Source organism: Pygocentrus nattereri, chromosome 6, assembly GCF_015220715.1.
Source record: "Pygocentrus nattereri isolate fPygNat1 chromosome 6, fPygNat1.pri, whole genome shotgun sequence".
NCBI lineage: Eukaryota > Metazoa > Chordata > Actinopteri > Characiformes > Serrasalmidae > Pygocentrus > Pygocentrus nattereri.
The window spans coordinates 36,808,836-36,829,298 of record NC_051216.1 but is presented as its reverse complement, the minus strand read 5'-3'; the positions used below and the strand labels follow the sequence as shown (position 1 = coordinate 36,829,298).

At 40.2% G+C, this 20,463-nt stretch overlaps 1 protein-coding gene across 10 annotated transcripts in view; it reads right to left on the bottom strand.

Moving 5' to 3' along the window:
• map4k4 (mitogen-activated protein kinase kinase kinase kinase 4) overlaps window positions 1–20,463 on the bottom strand; it is a 129,890-nt gene that overhangs the window by 94,177 nt on the left and 15,250 nt on the right. For all 10 annotated transcript variants that reach the window (XM_017723992.2, XM_017723995.2, XM_017723997.2 and 7 more), the window contains exon 3: window positions 10,522–10,578. In XM_017723992.2, coding sequence (XP_017579481.1) covers window positions 10,522–10,578 — 57 coding nt within the window. The remainder of the gene's footprint in view (window positions 1–10,521; window positions 10,579–20,463) is intronic.

The following is a 20,463-nucleotide window of genomic DNA, read 5'->3' as shown; positions in this document are numbered from 1 at the left end:
TATCTGAAGGTTGCCTACCCAGGGACTTTGAAAGTGCATAAACAGTGAACATTTGAAACAATCATTTTAAAAGTATAATATGAAGTGAAAGACACAATAAAGCATTTAATAAGGCATCTTAAACTAAAGTGACCGACATGTGTTTAATTTATAATACTGTTAAAAAGCTTCATTCCAGGTAAAAAAAAAGCTCATGAAGCAGAGGCTAAATAAGAACACTATACAGCATTTCTATATAATTTGAAGAATAAATGGACAGGTCCTATTAAAGTACAAAGATATGCCTTTTTTTTACCTAGGCCTCTGTATTATAAACTCCAAATAAAGATTAGCAGACTTCAGTAACAACCCTCCAAAAATAAGAAAAGACAAAAAAAAATTATTTTAACATAATCTAAAAAGGCAGTAACTGTATGACTTTAAATTTGAGCTCAACAGATGGGAGAGCACATACGCTGTTATCCATGGCAGAAACTTGATGAGATACTAAAATCTTACTAAAACCACAGTCAAAAATAAAAACCCAGTGCATCACTGTCTGCTTTTCAGCTGACTGTGTTTTAGCTCAGCAGATACAGCAAAATAAACAGCGCTGGTAGAAGATGAACTGCAGTTTGGAACTGTTGGTCGGTTGGTTAAACTGGATGGATACCAAGGCTGCTCACAGCACACAATGCACACACACCAGCTCACAGCTTTTTTTTTTATGTTTTTCTTTGAGTTTTAGCCCCTGTCCACACTACCACAGAGCTTTAGTTCACAGATTCATCAAAATTCTATTTTCTGTATTTGAATATGGACTGATAAAAAAGAGATTAAGAGAGATTATTTGAAAAGGGCCACATGGCGCACTGTTTATTGCTGTTTTCCATGTGATGAGCTGCTTTAGGTCTCCATATCTGACATGGTAGATGACTGGACTTTTAGTGTTGTGTAATTACAGTTACACAACACAATTACAGTTATTCACACAACTAACCACACAGAAGCTTTTTAATTTAGAAGAGAAATTTAGATAAGCAGCCTATTATGGACAGCCTTGTAGTTTGTGTTGTTCGGTTACTGTTTCTACACCTTTCAAAACAGTGTTTACTAGAGCAATGCAAAAAATGTTGATAAAAGCTCTTTTTATTTTATATGATTAAGACGACAAAATAGGTGTCATTTTATTTTTATATATATTTTTATCTTTGTATATTGTATTTTTAATTTGTTGAACAAAATATTGCCACCACTAATAGGTGCAGGTTTCTGATTATGAAAATAATCATTATTTGTAGCCCTAACACAAACTTTCCTGATGCTGTGCTGCAGTGCAACTGGTACTGACAGTTTACTAACTACACAATTCTTACCAGGGAATTCATCAGTCATTCTGATCAGCTGGGCATCATTTGGGTGGTCAATCATTCCACTAGGTTTGAGCAGTATCTATTTTTTTCATACTTTCCTGACATTTCACCAGGGTATACAGTATTTCAATTAAAATATTAAAAAAAAAAAAAAAAACTCAAACCCTGCTGGAGACAGCTGCCTAGACAATACAAAGCTGTGTATCTTATTTACAATTAGCCTACTTAAACAAGTCTTCCTAGGTTTAAATACGTATGAACTATAGAATAATGACCTAAACTGCCCCTTCTTACATAGATTCAGCATACTTTGCTGGAGGACCGGTGACACTGCTGTGAGTGATACCAAAATAAATTTTTACCTCAAGATACAAATTATATCTTGCAATATTTTCATGATTTCTCATTTATTTATTACATACACTCTCTTTTTAAATTTTGAAATACAATCCTATTTCCAAAAAAGCTGGGACATTGCGCAGAATGTAAATATAAATAGAATGCAATGATATGCTGTGACATATCAGACTCGGAAACTGAAGAAGGATCCATGTGCAGGTCTAATAGTAAAAGGGGTAATCCGAAACTTGTGGTCAAAAGTCATAGGAAACAGGTCAAAAACAGTAAGTCTGTCCGAAAACCAATCATCCAAAACACAGGGGCAAAAGGCAAAGGCAAAAATCCAAAAGTCCAGGCAGAGAGTCAGAAGCACAAGACAGGTAGTTAATCCAAAAATGCTCAGTATGCAGATACAGTGCATCCGGAAAGTATTCACAGCGCTTCACTTTTTCCACATTTTGTTTTGTTACAGCCTTATTCCAAATTGAATTAAATTAATCTTTTTCCTCTAAATTCTACACAAAATACCCCATTGTGACCATGTGAAAAAAGTTTTCTCGAGAGTTTTGAAAATGTATTAAAATTAAAAAACAAAGAAATCATATTTACATAAGTATTCACAGCCTTTGCCATGAAGCTCAAAATTGAGCTCAGGTGCATCCTGTTTCCACTGATCATCCTTGAGATGTTTCTACAGCTTAAATGGAGTCCACCTGTGGTTGATTGGACATGATTTGGAAAGGCACACACCTGTCTATATAAGGTCCCACAGTTGACTGCATGTCAGAGCGCAAACACCAAGCATGAAGTCAAAGGAATTGTCTGTAGACCTCCGAGACAAAATTGTCTCGAGGCACAAATCTGGGGAAGGATACAGAAAAATTACTGCTGCGTTGAAGGTCCCAATGAGCACAGTGGCCTCCATCATTCGTAAATGGAAGAAGTTCGGAACCACCAGGACTCTTCCTAGAGCTGGCCGGCCGTCTAAATTGAGCGATCGGGGGAGAAGGGCCTTGGTCAGGGAGGTGACCAAGAACCCAATGATCACTCTGTCAGAGCTCCAGCGTTCCTCCGTGGAGAGAGGAGAACCTTGCAGAAGGACAACCATCTCTGCAGCAATCCACCAATCAGGCCTGTATGGCAGAGTGGCCAGGCGAAAGCCACTCCTTAGTAAAAGGCACAAGGCAGCCCGTCTGGAATTTGCAAAAAGGCACCTGAAGGACTCTCAGACCATGAGAAACAAAATTCTCTGGTCTGATGAGACAAAGATTGAACTCTTTGGTGTGAATGCCAGGCGTCATGTTTGGAGGAAACCAGGCACTGCTCATCACGAGGCCAATACCATCCCTACAGTCAAGCATGGTGGTGGCAGCATCATGCTATGGGGATGTTTCTCAGCAGCAGGAACTGGCAGACTAGTCAGGATAGAGGGAAAGATGAATGCCGCAATGTACAGAGACATCCTGGATAAAAACCTGCTCCAGAGCGCTCTTGACCTCAGACTGGGGCGACGGTTCATTTTTCAGCAGGACAACGATCCGAAGCACACAGCCAAGATCTCAAAGCAGTGGCTTCAGGACCACTCTGTGAATGTCCTGGAGTGGCCCAGCCAGAGCCCAGACTTGAATCCGATTGAACATCTCTGGAGAGATCTGAAAATGGCTGTGCACAGACGTCTCCCATCCAACCTGATGGAGCTTCAGAGGTACTGCAAAGAAGAATGGGCAAAACTGCCTAAAGATAGGTGTGCCAAGCTTGTGGCATCATATTCAAAAAGACTTGAGGCTGTAGTTGCTGCCAAAGGTGGTTCTACAAAGTATTAAGCAAAGGCTGTGAATACTTATGTAAATATGATTTCTTTGTTTTTTAATTTTAATAAATTTTCAAAACTCTCGAGAAAACGTTTTTCACATGGTCACAATGGGGTATTTTGTGTAGAATTTAGAGGAAAAAGATTAATTTAATTCAATTTGGAATAAGGCTGTAACAAAACAAAATGTGGAAAAAGTGAAGCGCTGTGAATACTTTCCGGATGCACTGTACAAGTGAACTGGCAATACTTTGCACTGCCTGGCTGAAAGGAAGGGGTATTTAAGCAGTGGCTGATTACTGAAATTGGGTACAGGAGGTTTGGTGGAAACAGGGCCAGTACTCTGGGGAGTGAGACCTCTGGTGGGTCTCGAATCGCTGACACATGCAAACCTTTTAAACCATAGTTTTCAAGGAAAATAGTATAAAGACAACATATCAAATTTTGAAACTGAAAAATTTTATGCCAACAACATGTTCCAAAAAAATTGTGACAGTTTGCCACCCTGTAAGCGTTTGTGAAATGAGGAGACCAATTGCTGTAGTTTTAAAAGTGAAATATTTTCCCATTCTTGTTTGAGGATTTCAGCTGCTTGTCAGTTTGTGGTCCCCTTTGTTGCATTTTTCATTTCATCATGTAGCAAATGTTATCAGTGGGTGATAGGTTTGGACTGCAGGCAGACCAGGTTAGCACCAGACTCTGCTATGGCATTGTTTTGCTGGAATACATTTAATTTACCCTCTCCATGGATCACCACCTTATCGTGGTGGAGGGGTTTGCGTGCTTGAATGATCCTAGGAGCTATGTTGTCTGGAGTAAAAGCTCCTGGTAGGGTCTCCCATGGCAAACGGGTCCTAGGTGACAGGTCAGACAAAGTGTGATCCATAATATCCCCTATGAAAAGACAAAAGGTGTGGGCTTTCTCATAGCCCCTCGACTCGATGCCTGTATGTTGGGGTTTTCTCCGGTGGACGAGAGGGTAGCTTCCCTACGCCTTTGGGTTGGGGAACGGGTCCTTACTGCTGTCTGTGCTTATGCACCTAACAGCAGTTCAGAGTACCCAGCCTTCTTAGAGTCCTTGGGAAGGGTGCTTGAAAAGTGCTCCTCCTGGAGACTCTATTGTCCTACTGGGGGACTTTAACGCTCACGTGGGCAATGACAGTGAGACCTGGAGGGGTGTGATTGGGAGGAATGGCCTCTCTGATCTGAACCCGATTGGTGTTCAGTTTTTGGACCACAGTTTGTCTATCACAAACACCATGTTTGAACACAAGGATGTCCATAAGTGCACATGGCACCAGGACACCCTAGGCCGCAGATCAATGATTGACTTTGTAGTCGTGTCATCGGACTTGCGGCCATGTGTTTTGGACACTCGGGTAAAAAGAGGAGCTGAGCTGTCAACTGATCACCACCTGGTGGTGAGTTGGATCAGGTGGTGGGGGAAGATGCCGGTCAGACCAGGCAAGCCCAAACGTATAGTGAAGGTTTGCTGAGAACATCTGGCGGAAGAACCTGTTAGATTGATCTTCAACTCACACCTCTGTCAGAACTTTGACCAGATATCGGGGGAGGTGGGGGACATTGACTCAGAATGGGCCATGTTCCGTTCCTCCATTGTTGAAGCGGCTGACTGTAGCTGTGGCCGTAAGGTAGTTGGTGCCTGTCGGGGCGGTCCTCAAATCCTCAAACCCGGTGGTGGACACCCCAGGTGAGAGATGCCATCAAGCTGAAGAGGGAGTCCTACCTGGCATGGTTGGCCTGTGGGACACCAGAGGCAGCTGGCAGGTATCGACAGGCCAAGCGATCTGCGGCTTCAGTCGTCGCCAAGGCAAAAACCCGTGTATGGGAGGAGTTTGGTGAGGCCTTGAAAAGTGACCAAGTCGGCTCCGAAAAGATTCTGGCAAACCGTCAGGCGACTCAGAAGGGGAAACCAGTGTGCCACTAGCACTGTATATTGTGGAGATGGTGTGCTGCTGACTTCGACTGAAGACGTCCTTGGGCGGTGGAAGGAATACTTTGAGGACCTTCTCAATCCCACCGACACGTTCTCCAGTGAGGAGGCAGAGTCTGGGGACATGGGAATAGGCTTGTCCATTACTGAGGCCGAAGTCGCTATGATAGTTAAAAAGCTCCTTGGTGGCAAGGCTCCAGGGATGGATGAGTTCCTCAAGGCTCTGGATGTTGTGGGGCTGTCTTGGCTGACGCCTTTTCAACATTGCGTGGACATCGGGGACGGTGCCACTGGATTTGCAGACTGGGGTGGTGGTGCCTCTTTTTACAAAAGGGGACCGGAGGGTGTGTTCCAACTACAGGGAAATCACACTCCTCAGCCTCCCTGGTAAGGTCTATGCAGAGGTACTGGAGAAGAGAGTCCGGCTTATAGTCGAACCTCGGATCCAGGAAGAGCAGTGCAGGTTCCGCCCTGGTCGTGGAACACTGGACCAACTCTTCACCCTCTCCAGGATTCTGGAGGGTTCATGGGAGTTTGCCCAACCAGTCCACATGTGCTTTGTGGAACTGGAGAAGGCATTCGACTGTGTTCCCCGGGGTATTCTGTGGGAGGTGCTTCGGGAGTACGGGGTACATGGCTCTTTGCTACGAGCCATCCAGGCCCTGTACAAACAAAGCTGGAGTTTGGTTCGCATAGCCGGCAGTAAGTCAGACTCGTTCCCAGTGAGAGTTGGACTCCATCAGGGCTGCCCTTTGTCACCAATTCTATTCATAATTTTTATGGATAGAATTTCTAGGCGCAGTCAGGGGATGGAGGGTGTCCGGTTTGGTGACCTCAGGGTCACATCGCTGCTGTTTGCAGATGATGTGGTCCTATTGGGGACATCAGGCCGCGAACTTCAGGGTGTCTGGACTCTCCCTTAGAGATAGGGTGAGAAGTTCGGTCATCCGGGAGGGACTCCGAGTAGAGCTGCTGCTTCTTCACGTCGAGAGGAGCCAGCTGAGGTGGTTCGGGCATCTGGTTAGGATGCCTCCTGGATGCCTCCCTCCCTCCACCTGGGAGGAGACCCCGGGGAAGACCCAGGACACGCTGGCGTGACTATATCGCCCAGCTGGCCTGGGAGCGCCTTGGAATCCCCCTTGGAGAGCTAGTGGAAGTGGCTGGGGAAAGGGAGGTCTGGGCCTCATTGCTTAGGATGCTGCCCCCGCGACCCGAATCCCAGAGAAGCGGAAGATAATGGATGGATGGATGGACATTTAATTTACATTTTGCACTGCATTTTGCACGTTTTTGTAAATGAGGGTGTACATATATCATCTTTTTTTATTTTTTAAATAACTTTACATGGTTACCAAAAAAGTGTACCAAAAAACTCTGGTGCCGATTACTGTTAGGTTGCTAGCTAAGCAGGCCAACAGCTCTGTCCACCACATAACATGCTAGATTCCAGCTAACTAAAGCATTGTCACAAGTTTAGAAACACTAAAAATTTAAAAACTAATCAAATCTGACAGACTGACGTCAAGCAGATGCTGAAGGGACAGAAAGGCAACATTAAACCTCTTCTGAGGTGTTGGGATCTTCAGTTTGATATACTACCTACATTAGCTTAATGAGAAGCTACAAACCAAAACAGTGCCACACTTCAAAGTACAGTCTTTATTCTGAAAAGTAGTGCTCTCTTGACACAAATTTTAGATGATAAAAAATGCTTCAGAGAGCAAAAGTATAGCAACTAATCAAACATATTCTGTGGTGTGTGCAGAGAATGTGCAGCTCTGATGCGTGCAGCTCTTTGTTGCGGCTTAGTTGCTATTAGGAGCTGATACGGAGTTCAATCCATTTTTATTAGTCTATTATCCATCATTGAGCTCCCACACCACAAATCAGTGAGCCCTGTAAATCTAAGTGGATGAGAGATGTTTATGTACCTGTTCAGACCATGGCGTAGAAATGTGACATCATAATTTTTAAATACCATCATCATTTTTAAACATAGTTATCAATTTTACATACTGTTGAATACTGTATTAACATCATACCACCTAAGCCTACATTCTACAAGGACATGGTCAAGTCTGAAAATTGCAGCAGCACTACAGTACTTTTTGGTGCCATCAATGATTTAGTTAATGCTACACGTTATAATGAGTATTTTACTCAACCGATATCGATACTCTAAGTTTGCTAGCTAATTAAGGAGTCGGTAAGACAAGCAAAACTTCATCACAATATATCACAATAAACAGTAATAGTCATCTGAAACATGGTGTGTGTGTGTGTGTGTGTGTGTGTGTGTGTGTGTGTGTGTGTGTGTGTGTGTGTGTGTATATATATATATATATATATATATATATATATATATATATATATATATATATATATATATATATATATATATATATATATATATACACACACACACACACACACACACACACACACACACACACACACACACACCCCTCAGATTTCTGCAAATATTTTATTAGATTTTTTCATAGGACAAAACTTTACTGATTTACTGTCCTCTGAAAATAACTCAACACACAGCCATTAATGTCTAAAAAGCTGGCAACACAAGTGAATACACCTCACAGTAAACATGTCCAAATTGTGCTCAAAGTGTCAATATTTTGTCTGACCACCATTATTATGTAGCATTGCCTTAACCCTGGCATGGAATTCACCAGAGCTGCACAGGTTGCTAGTGAAATCCTTTTCCACTCCTCCATGATTACATCACGAAGCTGCTGGATGTTAGACACCTTGCGCTCATTCACCTTCCGCTTGAGGATGACCCACAGATGGTCAATTGTGTTTAGGTCTGGAGATATACTTGGCCAGTGCATCACCTTTATCTTCAGCTTCCTCAGCAAGGCATTTGTCATCTTGGAGGTGTTTTGGGGTCGTTATCGTATTGGAAAACTGCCATGCGGTGCAGTTTCTAAAGGGAGGGGATCATGCTCTGCTTCAGAATGTCAGCGTACATGTTGGAATTCATGTTTCCCGTCAATGAACCACAGCTCCCCAGTACCAGCAGCACTCATGCAGCCCCAGTCCATGATGCTACCACCATCATGCTTGATGGTAGGCAAGAGACACTTGTCTTGGTACTCCTCACCAGGGTGACGCCACACATGCTGGAGATCATCTGAGCCAAACAAGTTTATCTTGGTCTCGTCAGACCACAGGACATGGTTCCAGTAATCCATGTTTTTGGACTGCTTGTCTTCAGCAAACTGTTTGCTGGCTTTCTTGTGCATCAGCTTCAGAAGCAACTGACAATAAACTGGACTGGGCCAAGAACACTGACGCCCTCTACAGGAAGGGCCAAAGTTGTCTCTATTTTCTGAGGCGCCTGAGGTCCTTCAACATCTGCCGGACTATGCTCAGGATCTTCTATGAGTCTGTGGTGGCAAGTGCTATCCTCTATGCTGGTGCATGCTGGGGAAGCAGGCTGAGGGTGGCAGATGCCAACAGACTCAACAAATTGATCCGCAAGGCCGGTGATGTTGTGGGTGTGGAGCTGGACTCGCTGACAGCCGTGTCGGAGAGGAGGACGCTGTCTAAGCTGCGGGCCATTATGAACAATGGCTCCCACCCACTCTACGATACGGTGATGAGACACAAGAGCTCATTCAGCTCAAGACTCATCGTACCAAAATGCACCACAGAGCGCCACAGGAAGTCATTCTTACCTGTGGCCATCAAACTCCAAACTGTGTGTGATTCAAAAAACTGTTCATATGTGCAATAACAACAATTGTGTGTGTAGAGTACTTACATCTGGTGTACATACTGTAAATTCTATATATTGTTTTAAATTATTAGTAAAGTGTTTATTTTTACATAAATGGCTGCAACTGTAACAACTGCAATTTCCCCCTGGGATCAATAAAGGAATCTGAAAGAGGCTTCCTTCTGGGACGACAGCCATGCAGACTGAGTTGATGCATTGTGCGGCGTATGGTCTGATCACTGACAGGCTTACGTCCCACTTCTTCAACATCAGCAGAAATGCTGGCAGCACTCATGCGTCTATTTTTTGAAGCCAACCTCTGGATATGATGCTGAACATTTGATAAGTGCTAAGTGATATTTTTTTTAATCCCACAAACAGGGAAACTCCACCCCTGCATTTAACACATCCGTGAAGTCACAGACACTAGTGAATACACACACACACTAGGGGGCAGTGAGTACACTTGCCCGGAGCGGTGGGCAGACCTATCCACGGCTCCCGGGGAGCAGTTGGGGATTAGGTGTCTTGCTCAAGGACACCTCAGTCATGGACTGTCGGCACTGGGGAACGAACAAGCAAGCTTCCGGTCACAGGGCCAGTTCCCTAACCTCCAGCCCATGACTGACCATTAAGACTCAACTTTGGTCGACCATGGCAAGAACTGTTTTCAGCAGAATCTGTCCTGGAAAACTGCTGTATGACCTTGGCCACCATGCTATAGCTCAGTTTCAGGGTGTTATCAGTCTTCTTATAGCCTAGGCCATCTTTGTGGAGAGCAGCAACTCTATTTCTCACATCCTCAGAGAGTTCTTTGCCATGAGGTGCAATGTTGAATATCCAGTGGTCACTATGAGAGAATTGTACCCAAAACACCAAATTTAACAGCCATGCTCCCCATTCACACCTGGAACCTTGTAACTCTAACAAGTCACATGACACCAGGGAGGGACAATGACACAATTGGGCACAATTTGACATGTTCCCTGTGAGGTGTACTTACTTGTGTTGCCAGCTATTTAGACAATAATGGCTTTGTGGAGTTATTTTCAGAGGACAGTAAATCTACACTGCTATACAAGCTGTACACGGACTACTTTAAGTTATATCCAAGTTTAATTTCTATAGTGTTGTCCCATGAAAAGATAAAATATTTGCAGAAATGTAAAGGGTGTACTCACTTGTGAGATACTGTACACACACACAAACACACACAAAGAGTATAAGTATTTTTAATCCATAACTGTAATGCTACTTCAAATGGCTCTTCAAGTTATGATTGTATGCATTAAAAGTAAAATTTGAATTTTAGTTCTTTTCTTACCTCTGTGACGTCCATGACCTTGATGGCTGCCAACTGTCCAGTTTTGACATGCCGACCCTGTTCAAAACAAAGGAAAGAGTGAGAAAGTGAATGATATTTTAAGGGGCTTGTTTTTAGCTTTGATGATTAAATTGCCCTAAAATTCACTGTGGCCAACATTTAACAATCACAAACCAATCTTTTGAGGCCAGTGATTGGAAGCAATATGTCTTATGAGAGAATTACACTTCAGCTGTGTTACAGTGAGAAGACAAGCAGTTAAGACAGAAAACAGCTTGTAAAGACAATGCTTAAAGGAATTTCCACCTTAATGAGAACATTCAGTCAAACTTCTTCAACTTTCTCTCAGTCATATAATGAGAATAAAAGGCTTTTCAATGGCACACTTTCCATGATACAGAGCTTCCTGTATTCAGAATCTTAATTCTTTAGGATCAAATATCATTAATAATTATTAAATATAAGTAATACATTTCCAAGTATAGAAAGCATGCAGTTTTGAGTTAAAGCAGAAATTCAGAAATGAAGACTACACAAGAAGCAGACAACTGAAGTAGAGGTCTGAGATCTCTAAACTATTTGATTGAAATTCCACAAATCTGGTGTAGTAAATGATGCAAAAGCATTTATGGCACTTTTTTGACACCTCGTCTTGATCTATTTAAGAATCAGTGCTCAATAGGGAATAAGGCAATGCTCAATAACTGTCAAACAGTCTAACAATACACAAATGTTAATTAGTGCTGCAGAGAAATTGGTTAGCATTAGCTGAGCACTGCTTGCCACATAGCATGTCCGATTCTGGCTAACTAAAGCTAACTGCCTTTTTTTTCCCCTTGGCAAGGCAGCAACGAAGATATTGGATCAGTTGTCTCCGAGTAACTAGAATCTTTTTTGCAAACATCACAAAGAACACTGTGCTACAAATATCATAGACATACACAGAAGAACTCAAAATTTCAACTCCTGAATAAAGTGTTAAATCTATCAGTGTGCGTTTCATTTTCCATTGTGGTTAGTAGCGTTACCATTTGCCTGAGGATCTTATCTGGACTTATATATATGGCCTGTTTGTTTTGTACTTAATCTCGTAGGGAGCTGCATGTCTAAAAGCAGCTCAAACTGAGTTGTGTGTAGCTGTGTTCAAAAGCACTCAAAGTTTCAGCTTCTCAAACAGAGGAAGCTCTGCATTCTCCTTTGAATTTTCCAAAGTGGATAACATCCTGCACAGCGTCACTTTCTAGAGAAGTCATCTTTTTAACTGACATTAGGCCTGTTTTTGTTTTTCAAGATGTATGTAATGTGTATACTTCTGATGACAAAAACCACTGTGAATATTTAGCATTTTTGTATTGTTTTCAGTGTGTGGGCCTGAGAAAATGTGTTCTGTGGTAAACATAGTTCTTAGCCATTATTTGCCCCTGCTAACATGTTTGTCAACTCACTTCAATTATGGAATATTGACATTCTTCAACTAGACAATAATAAAATTATCTATAGATAACTGGTACTATGTATAGAGATTGATCTCAATGACACTACGGGGTAACCTGCATTCTGATGCAGCAGGTTTTCATGCAATGCAATGTACTATCGAAAGCATCAAGTTTAAATTATGCTGCTGTCAAGAACCTAGATAACAATATCACAGTCTCTATTCTGCTAGCAATGGGGACAGACAGCAACTTTCAAAAACGCGTGCATTCACTGAACAGAAAACAACAGCAAACAACAAGGAAAGTGAAAAAGTACAAGAAAGGCTGTACAGCCAAAAGCTTGACACAATCAATAATAAAAGACAGCGAAATTATAACATTTCTTGAAATTTATCGCTTTCTGTAATTTTAGTCTCACTTGATGTTGATTTCTGTTCAATTAACGCATGTCTTCGAGGGCTTGATGAAGGGGATCATGAATTTAAGGTGGAACTAAATTGGATGCAACACCGGCACAGTGACAGGATCAAATGCTTACTTAGCTATGGGTAACTAAAAATAATTGTATTTTGGTGTACTGGACAAAACCGTTCATGAAATCCATGCTCAGTTTCAGGAAAATGAGATGTGAAGCCTAATCATACTGGACAACATTCTCAGCTTTAGAGCACACACACTGAAGTAGACCTTGTATTTGTTTGCCATCGCTATGGATTTTCCCAAGAGCAAATGAGTGCAGAGCTGTCCCTCTTCAACACTGTCATCAGACTGAAAATTTACATAAGAAACATGAGAAAGTCAGGAGACATTTAATGTTGTGCCTGGTGGGCACCAAAAACATTGTTTAGACTTTCATAAATATAGGTTATTTGCAAAATATTTTATACTGAATATTTAGTTGACTACATACATATGCAAATGTTGCATATGCTTTTTACCATGCAATAAAAATATTTCTTTACACATTACACAGTATAATTAGGTATTTGTTCCAACAAAGCATCACTGTCTGCCTTCTCTACATTAAAATTGTGTCCTAACAGCAAATGACCCAAGTGAGCATCAATGATAAAACCATAATGCTCCTATTATAAACAAATGGATGAGTCTTCCATGAAGTGAAGAAAAGGAGGGATCTCCATGACCCCTCTGGTAAGCAGTCGTAAAATCTGGAGAGAAACTGTCAGGGTGCTGGAGGTGAAACCATTTGACTTATGTCACTGATTGATAAGGACATTTAGCTAATTAGTGAGGCAGACTTAGCAGATACATCTGAGCTCAATGTTATTTTAACTGTTATTTATACTATTGCTGTTAAATGGGAGAATAAAACAATCTATTATACATTTTGTTAAACTAAAGTCTCAAAACCACACCCTGAAGGCTTCGTGACATGAAATGATTCCACATTTGAACACTTGCTTGCTTTTAGGACATGGTGAAAGACTACTGGCACTGTACTAAGACTGAACTAGTTCTGCACAATCATCAGAAGTTGCTCCATGTTGCCTTCATGTGACATAGTTAAAGACGGGCCTGCATTATTTTAATTCAACGTTTTGTTTGATTCATCCAAACAGCCAAAGAACACCTGCAGCTGGTCAGAGTGCTAATAACTAGGGGTCCATCAACACCGATACTGGTACTGCCCTGATACCATGTTCAAATACTCATACTCTTCCTCATAAAACTGCGCAGATAACACCACCAGACACCAGCTGTAAATTGTCACGATAATGAACAACCAGCTGGCAGGGAACGAGGATCAGCTCACACAGAGAAGTGTTACTGATTCTGTGGCAGTCTGACACCAAGCTTTCTCTCACTTTAAACATTCTACCTTGGCACTATTCTGCAACCCCATTTCCAAAAAACTGGGGATGCTGTGAAAAATGTAAAAAACAAACAAAAAAAAAATGCAATGATGTGCAAATCATTTAAACCTTATATTTAATTGAAAACAGTACAAAGACAACATAAACTGAGAAGCTGTATTTTTTTTTTTTCCCAATATATGCCCATTTTGAATTTGATCCCAACAACAAAAAGTTGGGATGGGGCAACAAAAGGCTGGTAAAATTGTGTAATGCTAACAATGCTAATCTGGAGAAATCTCTGTATGCAAGAGACAAGGCCAAAAACCAGTATTGGCTGGCCACAATCTTTGGGCCCTCAGGTGGCACTGCATTAAAAACAGACACAATGGAAATCACTGCATGGGCTCAGGAACACTTCTGAAAACCATGGTCTGTGAAAACAGTTGATCACCGCATCCACAATTGCAAGTTAAAACTTTTATATGCAAAGAAGAAACTGTATGTAAACAGGGTCCAGAAATGCTGCCACCTTCCCTGGGCCTGAACTCATTTGAGATGGACTAAGGTGAAGTGGAAAAAAAAAAAAAAAAAAAAAAAAAAGTGTCCTGTGGTCTGACGAATCTACATCTGAAATTCTTTTTGGAAATCCAGGCTAAAGACCACTTAGCTTGTTATCAAGTGCACAGTTCAAAAGCCAGTATTTATGATGGTATAGGGGTGCATTAGTGCACATGGCATGCTAGTGATCTGTGAAGGCACCATTAATGCTGAAAGATATATACGTGTTTCGACAACATATACTGCAGATCACATCTTTTTCTTGCTTATTTCAGCAAGACAATGCCAAAACACATTCTGCATATATTACAACAGCATTGCTACATATTAAAAAAAGAGTCTGGGTACTCAAGTGAACTGCCTGCAGCCCAGACCTGTCACCCATTTGTAACATTTGGTTCATTATGAAATTAAAAATACGGCAAAGAATACCCGAACCGTTGAGCAGCTGAAATCATATATCAAGCAAGAATGGGAAAACATTTCACGTGTTGTGGGCATATATTCTTAAAAAAACAAACGCCAAACAAACAAATTTGTAAAGAGGGCTGTGATGTGATTATAAAACGATTATCAATGCATCTTTTTTTTTTTGGGTACATGATTTCTTTTTTCTCACTGTGCTGTGTAAGTAAAACATCTTTGCGATGGAATCTCTGCAACATAGCGCAAAAGTCTTTGTCCCCAACAACTGAGTATGGATGCAAATCCTTGACAATAAAAGTTGCGATAAGAGTTTGTAGTTCACTTCGATTTGGGTGGAAGCGTTGACATCACTTGATTGATAGCAACTTTTTTACTGGCCTGATGTGGCTCAACATCAACTGATGAGTTATATTTCCAGGTAAAAATAAAATAATCCTCATTTGCAGTAAAATAAAGCTCTGCTGATCGTTCAAACAATGTTTCAACAATAAACGAAATCTTAAACGCTGGAATTAATGTAGCCTATAACTGCTAGTACACATAGCTAGTAGGTAACGAAAAGGCAAAGAGAAAGATTTAAGACAAACATCCATAATTTGTAGAATAGACTTATTTGCATGTATAACCACTCCAGCTGGTTTCCTGATACATTTAATCTGCAACAAGAAACTGTCCAACATTAAAAAAAGAACAGATGAAACTGAAGTCAGTTTCTTGTTCTCCAGCTTCTTGTTCAAATTGCCCCAATCCACCTTAAAGGGTGCAGCAGTTACATTCTGGAGTCTAAGGCACCACTTGAGGTGCAAGGGGAATATTTGAATGAGAAGGCGGTGAATGATAAGGGACTTCTTGAGAAGTAAGTCTACATTTTTGTTGTATTATTTTTTACCCTACACTAATACAATAGCACATGCTGAAACACATGTACAGCCAAGATGATAAAATGGACTCAAAATGTTGTTGCTCCCAAGGTAGTTTGATTTCTGTTGAGAGGACAAGATGACTTATTACCATTTGGGTCATAGCCTGTGCCACTTGGTTTCAGTGCAGTGTAGTTAGCCAAGATGCTGAAGCTTAGCTTCTCAGTGTGTTTGCTCTGTACCAGCATGTTGCACTGTGCAGCAGGTTATTTTGAATAGGTTTTATTGATAATTGTTTGCAGACAGAGCTGTCTGTAGAAGCAGTGTTTTATGTAGCATGTCAATCAGACCAAGCATTTCAACAGTGTGAATTTATAAAATCATATGCTTTGTTCTTACATTACGGTCTATTCAAATGTATAGTGTGAGTCACAAAAAACAAAATTTCTAAAGTCACACAGTGTATGTCTGGCTTTACAGAACATTCAACTAGAGCTCAACAAGCCTGTCAAAAGACTTCAACAAATCATAAAAGTTGAAACGTAAGCTCCTCAAATGCGTTAGCCTCAGATGTGATTCCTGCTGTCGCTATGCTACAGGGACTGTTGTTGAAAGAGACAGATGCGGATCAAAACTACAAAATATGCTTTATTTACAGCTGTACAGAAGCTCTTTTCTGATGTTCAACAAAACCTGCTCTTTTCCACTGCAGTGCTATTTCAACCTAGGGAACCAGTGAGCAGCTAGCTAGCCAATACACGTCATTTAAAAAACTTTCAGCTGTTAAGGTCTAAAGACAATTCTGTAGTAGGTTTCTGACAGTATCCTATAATAAGGAGAAAGTATGTGTTTCTATTTGTTACTGCAGTAGTCTTGGTGCATTAAGCACTACTACCAGTTGAACTCATCACAATCTACCTCTGTTCTAAATGTATGTGTGATATCTAGACCCTTCACACTCAACACAGTAACCTACAATCTGTCGACACTTCACACCGGTAGAGCCATAAACAGAGCTCATGAGGAGGTGCCTTTAACCAGCTCCTGTCCCCAGCTGTTAATCCCTGCATTAACCCTACAGACCAGAGTGGAGTTGTCCAGCCTGGAGTTAATAATATCAGCCAAGCAGAGGGAGGGGGTGCCAGGGATAGGACAAAGGAGAGGGAGAACAAGAGAGGCCAGAGGAAAGTGAAAGTGAGGGAGTGTGATGTGTGAGAGATAATGAATGAGACAGATAGTCAAGAGTCAGCGAGGTTATCTGCTGGTCAGGTTACCTCAATCTTGCATCATGCAGCATCTTTCCCTTTTCATCTGTTTTTAGTATCTAGTATAATATGTAATCTCTGCTACTGTGAATATACAGTATGATATACAGGTCCAACAGCCTGAGACCGCTAATGATAATACTTCTCTATTGCATTAATTTCTAATATAAGTTATACTATCATAAAAAAATAGCATAAAACTTTGTAAATGTTAAATCTTTAAATATAAATGAATTACAGAATTTCTTAGCACTTTAGCAGCTGTTGAACTGCATGGACTCCACAAATTCAGAGTCATCTAAATACTATTTCACTGAAAGAGAGGCCATGACAGCAGTTACACCTCAATCCTACTCCAGACACACCAGGTGCATTTCAGCAGCAGTTCAACCAATTTAAACACGTAATGTTAGGTCAGAAACTGAGCCCAAGTATTAATGATTCTGCAGCAAGCAGAGGATGCCAGGTATCTATTTCTGGCAAATAGTTAGGTTTAAAAGACTCCTGGGGACATTTAAATTTTGAATGTTTAAAGTACTCATGTAATATTGAAAGTCTACTACAAGGGTTTGTATATTTTTTAAGTGTGTATTTTGATTAAATAGTGGCCACTTTGGGTTATAGCACAACATTAATTAAAATGAAATAAAAACGTTATTTTAAAACAACTACATCATGGATTAAATCACTGTGTCATTGGCTTATAGATTCGTAACTCTAATGCATGTCATAAAATAGGGTGTAAAAATGTATCAATGTATCATGAACATGGCTCATATGAACTGTTTATTTATTTTACTTGCACTTTTCATTACTCTATTTAATTGCATAGCAATAAACAAGATAAAAATTAGTATTTTTTACATATTGCATTTTTACAGAATAGGCCAAACAAAACTTTGATATCACAAAAGCGATATAGTGTTGAATATATTAAGCTGTACAATGTATTAATTGTTTATCTTTAGCGTTATACAATCATTTTACTAAACTGTAGACGGCTGTAACATGCAAATGACCCTTCCAACACATCATGGGAAATTTCACTATGCACTGGGAGCATCTTAAACAATGTCAGAGGTTCCAGAGTTTGTGTGGGCATTCTGATGAGTCAAGGGATTCATGAAACAGTAAACCGTTTGTCAAAATAATGTATGCTGATCTTTAGCCTTTAATTACATCACGTGTTTAATAATACTGTAGGTCAGTATCCTAACAGCAGCATGCAACAGGTTAATCACAATCTGTTGTTTTGTCGACATTGTGTAGTCCTAGAATTTTGAAGATAAAGAAGCTTGCCCTGGTTTTTATGAGGAAAAAAAATAAGAAATTAGTGGAATGAAAAGCATATGCTGACCCTTACATGCATGACTCCAATATAAATAGTTCACAGTTCTGGTTCTGTTCATTTGCACTGGGCCTGTAGAAGGGTCAGAACTAAACAGAGCAGAGCGCCAGCTGCTAACCTGGCTGGCAGAATCTGGAGCAGCAAGATGCGCCTGAGCTCACAGCTGATTCACACAGTCACCTCCGCTCCAAATAGCTCTGAGGCTTATTTACCATCAGAATCAATTGTTCAATGCCCAGACATGTCACTATGCATGCAGACACTTGTGTGTGCATAATGTATGCTGTTATAGAAATTGCATTTACACAGCTTTCCCTCCTTTAGTATAATACTAAACAAGTATTACAATAAGATTAAACCCCACAAATTAGCATGGTGCTAACGGCATGCCTTAATTATCACGTGCCTCAGATTGAGAGTGTATTTTTTGTCTCTATAAAATGGTCTCTCTAGTCAAGGAATTGTAAGTTCAAGTCTATTAAGCTGTATTAGCAGTAGCTCGAAAAGATATGCTGGGGATGTCTCTGAGAAAATATACCAGATTTAGTTAGAGTAGCTCCAATGAATGCACATAAACAAACAAGTCAGAAGACTTCGTTTCATCTTTCATTGTCCCTGGCCATGTATCTGCAGGGCTGACCACAGATTCGCTGTACTGACCACGCATTCTGCTGCAGCACTGACAACACATCTACAGCACTGATCACAAACCTGATGCCATTCACTCTGTGTGGCAGAAAACAGTGCATGTGTGTTTGAACACAGTGGATTTTAGGGCCACATCCTTACAGCAGACAAGAGTCTGCCTGGCTACAGGAAAACATGCACAGCTTTCTCCACCCAATCACAGACTTCCATTTTGGCCAGCTGACTCCAGGCCGTGTCCAGAAAGAGAGAAAGGAAAAGCGGTGTTATGCTAAAGAAAAAAAACTCTAAGTAAGCACGATTCTATGAACATGCATGTGTTAGATCTCCCAAATTTAGATTTGCAGAGGCAAAAAAGACCTTGGGAAAAAAATAATCAATCAAAATGATAAATAAAAATAAAAAACAAACAGCCAAATTGCTGCAGCAGTGAATAACATCAGACTACTTTAATTAAAAAAAAAACATAAATGTTTATTTAACTGAATCAGTCAGCAGTCAAGTTACATAGTCAGGATATGGCACAGAATGGAGTAACTATCTGTCTTCGTATCTCTGAATGACAAATTCTGTCTTCCTCATCTGAGACGCAATTTTAGTCATTTTAGTTTAGATAGAATATCCATCTATGGTGTCAGAAAGAGAGCTACAGTTCAGGCAAATTTCAGTCCTTCAAAGTACAAACAATGTTAATGGACCCTCAAAAGGTACAACATGGCCCTTAAGATGTAATTCTGAACAAATTAAAAACAATTCATTGTTTTTAATCACCAATCAAAGTGAAATTTTAAAACTGAAATCTGAACTATTAAATTGCAATCACAGTTTTAATTATACCACACATTAGTCAAGTAAATTTAACCTAATAACACACAGCTCATGAACTGGTACTCTACATGCACCATTCAAGCCCACAAATGCTGATCTTCCTGGACAAAAAAAAATGGCTAGAAGAATAATTGTATTTAAATTACAATACTGGCTATATTTACAATATTCCCTATTTTGTACTGTAAACAAATTTTGAATGTACACCACATTCACTTTCTTAGAGGAAGGACCATATTTGTACATTTTCATATATAAACTCAGCTTAAAAAATATAACCACAGCAAAAAATAACAACAAAATGGTGCCTAACTGAAGGTACTGCAGATGAAACCATATCTGTTCCACCATAGTGACAGCGCATATTCTGTTATTCTTACCAGTTACAAAACTCAAAATTCATTTGATAACAACAACAACAACAACAACAACAACAACAACAACAACAATAATAATATCATCATCATCATCATCATTATTATTAATAATAATACCTTCATATATAGAGCATTTTTCATACACAAAGTTCAAAGTGAACAAGCAAACACTCAAATGAAGTAATAAAAGCAAAAAAGACAAAAGCAGAAAAAATAAGCTCAATACAGCGATGTATACAACACATTTTTCAATATAGTGAAAATTATGAGTGACTTATAATATGTCTTGTGTTAAATATTAACATTAATGTTTCCATTTTAGGAGAGTTTCATCAACCATCCCAAAGTAAAAACTGACCATCCCAAATATTAAAAATTGCTT